Source organism: Leptodactylus fuscus, chromosome 7 (genome assembly GCF_031893055.1).
Source record: "Leptodactylus fuscus isolate aLepFus1 chromosome 7, aLepFus1.hap2, whole genome shotgun sequence".
In the NCBI taxonomy this organism is placed as follows: Eukaryota; Metazoa; Chordata; class Amphibia; order Anura; family Leptodactylidae; genus Leptodactylus; species Leptodactylus fuscus.
The window spans coordinates 18538897-18549419 of NC_134271.1; the positions used below are offsets into that span (position 1 = coordinate 18538897).

The 10523-nt window shown below is 47.0% G+C and overlaps 1 protein-coding gene across 1 annotated transcript in view; it reads left to right on the forward strand.

The window, feature by feature from the left end:
* Positions 1 to 9696, forward strand: part of BMAL1 (basic helix-loop-helix ARNT like 1) — a 36301-nt gene extending 26605 nt beyond the window's left edge. The window contains exons 9-19 of the mRNA XM_075281295.1: positions 1180 to 1272; positions 1952 to 2069; positions 2697 to 2846; positions 3099 to 3345; positions 3710 to 3816; positions 4097 to 4247; positions 4631 to 4719; positions 5458 to 5566; positions 7581 to 7674; positions 7827 to 7929; positions 9098 to 9696. Coding sequence (XP_075137396.1) covers positions 1180 to 1272; positions 1952 to 2069; positions 2697 to 2846; positions 3099 to 3345; positions 3710 to 3816; positions 4097 to 4247; positions 4631 to 4719; positions 5458 to 5566; positions 7581 to 7674; positions 7827 to 7929; positions 9098 to 9258 — 1422 coding nt within the window. The 3' untranslated portion in view covers positions 9259 to 9696. The remainder of the gene's footprint in view (positions 1 to 1179; positions 1273 to 1951; positions 2070 to 2696; positions 2847 to 3098; positions 3346 to 3709; positions 3817 to 4096; positions 4248 to 4630; positions 4720 to 5457; positions 5567 to 7580; positions 7675 to 7826; positions 7930 to 9097) is intronic.
* Positions 9697 to 10523: the final 827 nt, after the last annotated feature.

Below are 10523 nucleotides of genomic sequence, written 5' to 3' on the forward strand. Positions count from 1 at the left end.
AGATAGTATTGTGATTTAGGTTTTGCAGACTTCTCTCTTGTAGAGACACTTCTGAGCCGTCAGTCAGGGCTCTCTGTACTGTGTGATATTCTACATGTTCAGGCTCATACTTTACACTGTCAGAGTACAAAAATGCACCTAATAAAACATGTTGGCTCTGTTGTCCCGTGTCAGCTCTCTGACGTGTCCCATCACACGCTGAGCTGCAGGGGGCTCCACCTGCTTGGTCTCTGGACCCGGCTGTTATTACCGCTTCTCTTTTCATGGCGTTTCCAACGTAGAAAGGAAATGATATAAGATTGGGCAGCTGGTAACAGTGAGTCACTGGGTGTAACTAGCAGACGTGCCCAGCACTAACCTCTGCATCCCTGCGCCCGTCTGTGTCTGATGTAGACCTTGTATAACACACTTGTTGGGGGTCACTTTGATCCAGATAAAGTGTCTTCTATCCATAACTGTAGGATTTAGTTTCTGATATTTTCTTTGCTTTATTTCTTCGCTCCTTGAACTAGAAAGTTTTCAGATCTCTAGACAATGATGAGGCTTTCTAGAGGTAAATCTCTGGCAATCCTCTTACCTGTGTGACCTCGCAGCACGGGCTCCTGGGCTGTAAAGCTGCAGCATTGCAAGGAGCCGGCTGGGTGCTCGGCTGTCAGGGACCCTGAAGTGATCTAGATCCCTGTGTAAGGAGAAGACTGAGGGGTTATAGAGGAACTATATAGTGAAGAAAGGAAGCCTCAGTCTCACTGTTTGTATTGGATTTGAAGAAGCAATGCGGCTTCTTCCCGTGCTGATGACATTTGCTACAACAGCAGCTCAGTGCATAGGATTGAGCTGCAATACCAAAAACTGCCACTATACAACGTATGGCGCTGTGCTTGGTATTTGGTCAAAGAATCACTGAACCCTCCAACCATATAATCCATCTGATCTGTGGGGTTCATGTGAGTTGGGCCCCTTGCCATCACATACGGATGACCTATCTTATATATTGATGAACTGACCTGAAACATCCCTTTAAATTATTGTATGTGCAGAAGTGCTTTTTGATAATTTAGAACCAAATCATGCAGATTGTTAGGGGTTACTCTTCCCCAGGTTCATCGTGTATATTATTGGGCAGATTATAAATGAGTTGTATAGAGAGAGATATAAATAAAATGTATTTGTCTCTGACAGGCAGCAGACGGATTCCTCTTTGTGGTGGGCTGCGACCGCGGGAAGATCCTGTTTGTATCAGAATCCGTTTTCAAGATCCTTAATTACAGTCAGGTAAGAGGGGCCATCGCCCTCCGTAACGGTGCCCAGACCCCGCAGCCAAGCATGCATGTGTTCTGAGTGGAGACTGTCAGATACCTCTGTTCGCCCCAGGCAGCAGCTTGTCTCCCCTGAGAACTAAAACATCAGGCATTGAAATTTAGCATTCGTTAGGCACTCCCTTCCCCCCCATACCCAGTTTGGCTGACCTTCTTCTACTATGTATGGGGGCCTTAAAAGGGTTTTCCAGATTTTTATAATTGATTCCACTGATCAAGTCTGGGAAGTGACTACCACTTAATAGGCCACGTGACCTGTAAGCAGCTCAGTCACATGCAAGTGAATGGGACTGAGCTGCAATACCTAGCACAACCACTATACAATATGCGGAACTGTGCTTTGTAAGATTGCAGGGTGTTCCTGGGTGTTAGACTCCCACTGAACTTACGTTATCGAACGATCCTAAGGACAGGTCATCAGTTTGTCAGTCTGAAAGCCTTTTTCCGCTGGCAGTGCAGACTGACACCATTGATTCTGGTTGTGCTCTGAGCAAATAAAACAGGGGCTTCAGCTCTGACAGACTCTCTGGTGCACTTACAGTCTTCAGGCAGCAGTCAGCGACACTTTTCAGTACACAAATTATGAGGGGAGGGGCTTTATCACTGACCAATGAGGTGCATGGTTTCCATTACAGAACGATCTGATTGGGCAAAGTTTATTTGATTACCTACATCCAAAAGACATCGCCAAAGTAAAGGAGCAGTTGTCGTCGTCGGACACGGCCCCGCGGGAAAGGCTAATCGACGCAAAAAGTAAGTGATCGCTTGGCAGAAAGGTAGTATTTCACCACGTACCTTACAGCCTTAAAGTGTTTGCATGTTCTTCAGTAAAGCTGAGGAGGTTACAGGCTAAAATTACTAGTGACTAGAGATGAGCGAGTACTGTTCGGATCAGCCGATCTGAACACGCTCGCATAGAAATGAATGGACGTAGTTGTCACGCGGGGGGTTAAGCGGCCGGCCGCTGTCAAAGCGGAAGTACCAGGTGCATCCATTCATTTCTATGGAGCGTGCTGTTCGGATCGGCTGATCGGAACAGTACTCGCTCATCTCTACTAGTAACCTATTCTTCATATCAGGTGAGTGGGGGTACAATACCAGGCACCCTCACCGACCACCTGTTCTCAGCAGATAAGAGTACGGAGCAGGAAGCAGACAGCGCTGTTCTGCGCAGTGGTCAGACCGGGTACTGCAGCCTACATCTGTAACTGTATGGGACGCAGGGGCTTTGGAGCCCTGTATCAGAATGGTTTCCATTGCAGTGTACTGGATTCTGACCAAAGACAAATGCTATACAAAAGTTTTAGGCATGTGTGGGAATAACTGTCTATATTCTATAGTATAGAAGTAAAGTTTTTGTTTTTTTTTGATCTTACATAGCCGGTCTCCCCGTTAAGACTGACATCACCCCCGGCCCATCACGGTTATGCTCGGGAGCCCGGCGGTCATTCTTCTGCAGGATGAAATGTAACAGACCCTCCGTGAAGGTAGAAGATAAAGATTTCCCATCAAACTGCTCGAAGAAGAAAGGTGAGAATGTCTGTGCACGTGTGAATATTGTGTGGGGGGGGGTTGATTATTACAATCCCCCCACCACCACCTTCCCCAATTTCTGCTTGGACTTGTCTGTCTGTACAACAGGAGCCCCTTCCCAAAGCTGCGTCTCTAGCGGTGTCCTGTATATCACATTTTCTGAGCCCCTTCCTCTTAGATAAGGTACTGCCTTTGTGACTATTACCCCCTCCAGTTTTAGAGAACTTTTTGTTTTTCTTTACTTTGCAGGAGACCGAAAAAGTTTTTGCACTATTCATAGCACTGGATATTTAAAGAGTTGGCCGCCTACGAAAATGGGCCTCGACGAGGACAACGAACCAGATAGCGAGGGCTGTAATCTAAGCTGCCTTGTTGCCATCGGACGCTTACACCCGCACATAGTACCGCAGCCGGCAAACGGCGAGATCAGAGTCAAGTCCACGGAGTACGTCTCGCGGCACGCCATTGATGGCAAATTCGTGTTTGTAGATCAGAGGTAAGGACTGTGGTTGGAGACGGAATGGCGATAATTCTCGAATCCTACATGAAATATATTGTGGCCGCAGTTTCCTGATCTCTTCCTTTTTGCCAATTTTGCTACACTAGGGTTACAGGATGTCGTGTCACATGACAAAATTTACGTTGTGTCCCTATGGTGTTAGGTTGTGATATCATGTGACTGTGACAGTCCAAACCTGTTGGGCTTTGGCTGTTGGAGGTCCCATGCAAGGGGGGGGGGGGGGGGGGTATTCTGGCTCAAAATAAAACTATTACAAACATTGAAAATTTCATTGTCTGGTGTTACCCTAGTTCAGCACTCCATTTATCGGTATAATAACTGTGGCTCTTTTACGTTACAGGGCGACCGCCATTTTAGGGTACTTACCACAAGAGCTTCTAGGGACGTCGTGTTACGAGTATTTTCATCAAGACGACATTGGGAATCTTGCCGAGTGCCATAGACAAGGTAAGAACTCCAAGTCTCTTCAAGATTAGAAAAAAATATGGCGGCTCTATTTCAGAAACGGCGTCACAGCTGTCCATGGGTCGTCTGGTATTGCATTGAAGTGAATAGAGCACAACTGCAACTTCACTTACAACCTATGGTCAAGTGTGGCGCTGTGCAGGATAGTAAAAATAGGAGAGGGACAAGATTTTGCCACCTAGTGGTCGTGTCCTGTACTTACACCCAGTATTGGTCCTCACCATATAATGTCACTGACCTCCTTGTCCTGTTTTCCTTCCAGTTTTACAGACTAGAGAAAAAATCACCACAAATTGTTACAAATTTAAAATCAAAGATGGCTCCTTCATCACCCTGAAGAGTCGCTGGTTCAGTTTCATGAACCCTTGGACCAAAGAAGTGGAATACATCGTCTCCACCAACACCGTTGTATCGTAAGTTGTTATATACTCTGTCTAGTCCTGGTCACCTGAGATGATGCAGCAGTGTCTGATCGGTGGGGGTCCCATTTATCCCTTAATAGGGCAATGGCAGAATTACCGTTTTTGTTTGATCATTAAGTTATATTTGCCCCAAAATATCGCCATTAGACGGTATAGTTTGTACCACAAAAAACAAGCCCCCATCAATTTAGATGGAAAAATAAAAATGTTACAGTTCTTGGTATCTGACACAAAAATGCAAAAAAAAAAAAAAAATATGGGCTTGAAATAGGCTATAATAATAAAATAATACTACACTGTTATTCACTGGGCGCTGTTGTTATGGGTAATGGCGCTGTCCTTCTACGCAAGGTTAAGTTTTTATTCTCTTGCAGAACAAATATTTTAGAGAGTGGAGACTCCGCCTTCTCACATTTAGCCGCGTCCCCTCCCAGCATGGATAGCGTCCTGCAGTCTGGAGAAGGTGAGTCTAGTCGTTGACTAATGGCACCTTAAAGGTCACAGTCCAAAAATCTTAAATGGTGGAGGTATTGAAAGAGGTTATGCGGTGTCTACGACTGATGGCCTCTGTGTGTGAGTTTGACACTCGGGCCCATGCGTCTCCTGGTTTGGTTTACAGTCTGGGAGTCACGCTGCTTAGTCACCATACAAACAGTGGTAGGATTTGGTACTGCAGCGCTTCCCTCCTGAAGTCTATGGGACAACACTGCACTGCAGTACCTACACTCACCACTACAGCAAGTGAGCATCGCGGCTTGTAACCATTACTGGGATTGGCGCTGTCCTGGTACAAGCTCAGGGATAGGCCCGTAATAGTAGAAACCAGATAGGGGTTATCAGGGGGACAAAATGTAAATTACACATTTGATGCAAATTCAGTGTATGCCATCTAGTGCCAACCTGGTACAGCCCTCCAGTGTGACCTAGCTCTAATGCACATGACCAAGTTTTGGGTTTTTTAACTACTGATCGCACATGCACCCATTCATCTCTGTGGGGGCAATGAGGTCAGGCCACCAAAAAATGAAGACAGGTCTGATTACTGTCAGTCTTTGTTTCTGTCACGTGTATGGGTCCATGCTTAGCACAGACTTTTTCTAGCACCTGGTTGTGCATTTGGCCTTATTTCTAGTGGAGGGCAAAAAATAATTTAGAAGCTGTTATTTCTAGGGACTTGACGGAACGCGTTATTTATTACCAGGTGGCACAAAGAGAACCCACCCGACCGTGCCCGGCATCCCTGGAGGAACTAGAGCTGGAGCTGGGAAGATCGGCAGAATGATCGCTGAAGAGATCATGGAAATTCACAGGTGAATATTTTTAAAGTGACAGTGCCACATTCTGCGATGTATCAGGAGAGGAACCACCCATAGCTCAGAGAGTCGTAGTATACAGACGTAAAGGACTGAAAGCATGTTATGGATTAACACCGTAATGTATGGTTTATATATAGGAATATGGCAGTTATCTGCATGCAATAGCGCCTCCTGGCGTTCAGAATAGATAGGTCTGTGTCTGCCCTAGTGAGGATGTGTTGCATGAATAACAAGTGTCTGTGCTTGTCCTGGCGAGTCAGATGTCCCCAGCAAAAGTGGAGAGGATTCTCTAGAAAGAAATGCATAACAGCAGACTCCCAACAAACTGGAAGCTAAAATCAATCTAGTGAGAAATTCTTCCCATGATATTAATTCTTCCCATCAATAAATGTGAATCTGCTTCACTTTGCTCCCCCTAGTGGCCATTTTCTATCTGTATCAAAAATAGTTACATAGTTGTGATTCAGAATAAAGGGATTTTTGTATTCACTGGGGGGACAGCACAATGGGTATAGACCTGGCCACTAGGAGGCAGACATATAGGGAAAAGAAAAGCTGTTGGCTCCCCCTCTAGGCGATACCCTGCCACAGCACGGTGCATGAATTTAGTTTGTACCGTAACAGTAGGAGAGAGACGTAAAGGAACCAAGACCGCTCTCGAGCAGGGGAAGAAATGAGCAGGATCTGTCCCCCAGTGAATACAACGAGAAAAGTATTTTACAGTAAGTACAAAAATCCCATTTTCTCACTTATTTGACTTGAGGACAAAGCAGTCCCAGAGGTTGGGAACAACACAGCCATGCAATCCTTTAGTGCTCAGCTGCTTGCAGAAACTTACAACCCAAATCAGCAGAGGCCACAGAATGGACCTGGTGAAACGTAGAGAAAATACATGGAGGCTCAGTGAGAGCCTGATGCCAGCGGCCCAGGGAGCGCCAACAGCTGTAGAGGAGAGAGCAGCCACACGGAAGGGCACAGCCTTACCTTTAAACCAATCTGTCTCAAATCAAAGCCCTCGATAGATGGAAGCAGACAGGCCGTAGCCAGGGCCCTCAGCGGGGGACGAAATAGAGCCAAATCGCCCAGATAACAACCAGACAGGGAAGAGCAAGCACTCACATGAATGCCTGGGGACCGAGCCGAAAGAGAGTAAGGCCAAATCATCGATGGGGAGAGAGGAAAATTACACAAGGAAAAAAAGACTGTGGCGGACTGAGGACAATCGTAACCTTGTGGAGTACCAGAAAGGGAGGCTGCCAAAAAAAGGCAGCCAGCTCGGGTGGAGGAAATGGCCACCAGGAAATCGATCTCCCAGGACAGAAGGTGAAGAGGGATATCATCAAAGGGGGTCACCGGAATATCTGGCTGCCGATGGAACAAGCAGAGGATGGGGACTGGGTGACTGGCAAGATTCTCAAGAAGAGCACTGTGCCCGCAGGGGGATAAGACTAGTGTGGCGTACACGCTAAAGAAAAAACTGCTACACAGACCCGAGTCAGATTGTGAAACCTCCTACGAAAAGGTTCAAACTGAATTCATGCACAGTGCAGTGGCAGGGTATTGCCTGGAGGGGGAGCCAACAGCTGTTCTTTTCCCTAGTGTCTGCCTCCTAGTGGCCAGGTCTATACCCATGGTGCTGTGTCCCCCAGTAAAATACGCAAGAAATTCTGGTGACCCAGGTGGAGTTAGTTGTGGCACAATTGTGTCTAACCTGCAATGTAGTGCATAGGATATAAGTCACTGTTCAGGACGGCTTCTGGCTCTGTACACTGTATAGTAGCCGGCTTACATCAGGGTGCACTGTATAATGTATATGGTTACAGATCAGTTCAAGAGAAACACAGCTTTCTTCTACTTCCTGCTCTGTCCACTGTATATAGCACCAGTCCTATACGATATTATTGGACTCTGCCGAGCCCCTTTAATGACAGATCTTTAGATTCTGCTCCTATAACTGAAGCCTTGGCCTGAACCGGACTAATCTAATGTGGTGATTTTGTTTGTACAGAATACGAGGCTCTTCACCGTCAAGCTGTGGGTCAAGTCCACTAAATATCACCAGCACCCCTCCCCCCGACACCGCCTCTCCTGGGGGTAAAAAGGTAACGTTCCCATTTATTTTATAAAACGTCACTAAAGTTTCTGCAAGAAGAGGATATAAAACACCGGTCACTATTCTTACCTGACAGCCAGTAATGTCCGTCCTCCTCAGGGATTAGGTGTAAACAACCATTTCTGCCTCTTTCTCCTGTAGATCATGAATGGCGGCACCATGGACATGCCCATCTCCGGGTTAGGTACAGGACAGCTGCAGGACAACTCCGGCTTTCCCTACTCTGACAACTCCTCAATGCTCGGTAAGGACAGCACACAGAGGGTTAATGCACAGCTTGGGGAGTGTTCACATCAAGGGTTTACATCTGTATAGCAAATAACTGATGCGGTTTAGTTTCCAAATTCCTGTTTTAAAGCCATCTGTACTCATATAAAAAAAACCTTTGTGGATGAGGTCCTATTCTACCATCAGTATGTGATCTGCATGGGTCCAACACCCAGATCCAGCACAGATCAGCTGTTCTTGCAGCCACAAGGCATCGCAAGCCGATAGTGGACAGGGAACGTGTGCGACTGTCTACTATAAAAGTAATAACAGCGGCACAGCAGCCACATCAATAGGCGTATAGCCTGGAGCCTATCTGAACAGCTGATCTGTATGGGGCCCCGCACAGATCAATAATTCCCCAGGCCACTTTATTCAGCAATTTTCATTGTAGATTTTCGCATGTGAAATAGAAAATCTGCAAAACCTCAGCAATTCTGTTATAAAATCTGCAGCATATCAGTCCCAGATGGACTTACCTGTAGGTGCCCTATTCTGCAGCGGGGGGTCTGTCCCACGCGCTCACCTGTAGGTGCCCTATTCTGCAGCGGGGGGTCTGTCCCGTGCACTCACCTGTAGGTGCCCTATTCTGCAGCGGGGGGTCTGTCCCACGCGCTCACCTGTAGGTGCCCTATTCTGCAGCGGGGGGTCTGTCCCGTGCGCTCACCTGTAGGTGCCCTATTCTGCAGCGGGGGGTCTGTCCCACGCGCTCACCTGTAGGTGCCCTATTCTGCAGCGGGGGGTCTGTCCCACGGGCTCACCTGTAGGTGCCCCATTCTGCAGCGGGGGGTCTGTCCCGTGGGCTCACCTGTAGGTGCCCCATTCTGCAGCGGGGGGTCTGTCCCGTGGGCTCACCTGTAGGTGCCCCATTCTGCAGCGGGGGGTCTGTCCCGTGGGCTCACCTGTAGGTGCCCCATTCTGCAGCGGGGGGTCTGTCCCGTGCGCTCACCTGTAGGTGCCCCATTCTGCAGCGGGGGGTCTGTCCCGTGCACTCACCTGTAGGTGCCCTATTCTGCAGCGGGGGTCTGTCCCGTGGACTCACCTGTAGGTGCCCTATTCTGCAGCGGGGGGGGTCTGTCCTGTGTACACTTACTTTGGAGACTGATTCGGCTTCAGTTTATTCATCTCTTTTTCTGTCTGTGCAGGTGAAAACTCACAAATGGGGATCGATATGATAGAAACAGACCACGGCTCCAGCAGTCCCTCCAACGATGAAGCAGCGATGGCCGTCATCATGAGCCTCCTGGAGGCCGACGCAGGACTCGGGGGCCCGGTAGACTTCAGTGACTTGCCATGGCCATTATAAATAGGACTTAGATGGTTTTGTCTTTTACCACCCACCTCCCCCCACTCATCTGCAGCATCAAAGTGCATTATGGGAGCTTCTACTACGTCAGTGCCACAGCGGCCGGCAGAATGAGGTAACCAGGACCCCGGATCACTCGTATGTCATGAAGCCATATCCGCTCGCCACTCACTGTCCACTCTGTTAGCGCCCGCTCCGGTGATCCAGCTCGTGGTGTATAGCTTTGCATTAATTGTATATTTTGGAAATTTGATGCTATTTTTTTTTTTTTTTTTAAAAATCATTGTACAAATGGGCAAAGGTGTCAGCGAATCATGTCATTTCAGACGTACAGTGTGTACACTGCAGAGCGCCCCTCCATGGATATTTCTTATATTACTTGTATAAAAGATGTTTTATTGTAAGAATCCTTTATTGCTATACATGGTACAGTGGAATAGTCCAATATTTTTTAAATAAATTGTTTTAATTGTTCTATAGTAATGTCTGAGCGGGTGTTTTATCACAAATATGGACTTATAGTGATAACTTATCTTAAGACAGGTCACCACGATGTGATCACCTGTATGAGGCCACCTCTTACTTATGACCGATAATGGTAGTGCAAGCAGCTCCATCTCATTCAAGGGAATAGAGATGAGCTGCCATACCAAATACAGCCATTGCCGTATATAGAAAACTATACATATTATCTAATGAAGAGACCCCCTCAGCATTGCACTGTAGATCTGGCCCATGAGCTGAGCTGCAATACTAAGGCCAACCACACCATTTGGCATGAATACTAAAGTCCACAAACCAGGCTGGGATTGCAGCAGGTTAGCGGTGTTAGATCTCATCCACAGGCTGCACCACTGCAAGATAAGACTCCACTGACACCTTGTTCTACAGCATCTCACGTTTCCATCTCTAGGATCCTCTAGTGGAATCCTTGGACAGACGCATTGCACAATAAAACAGTATATAGACATAAGTGATTGATTCTATAGGCCAATTGTCCACTTATACATCTGACACTACTGAAAAGCACGACCTGTCCCCTGTACACACTGCTGCATAAAAAGCAAACTACGCCTAATACAGAGTGACACAATGCAGATGTGTCATACAGGATTCTACTCAGCAGGGGGCAGCAGCTGCAAACAAAACTGTCTCAATAATGTCAACAGCAAGTTTTTGTAGAGGTGGAGAGGAAAAAATAAAAAGGGAAAAAATCTTTGGTCAGAAAAGAACAAAATAAGGAGAGAAAACTGATCACTCAAAGA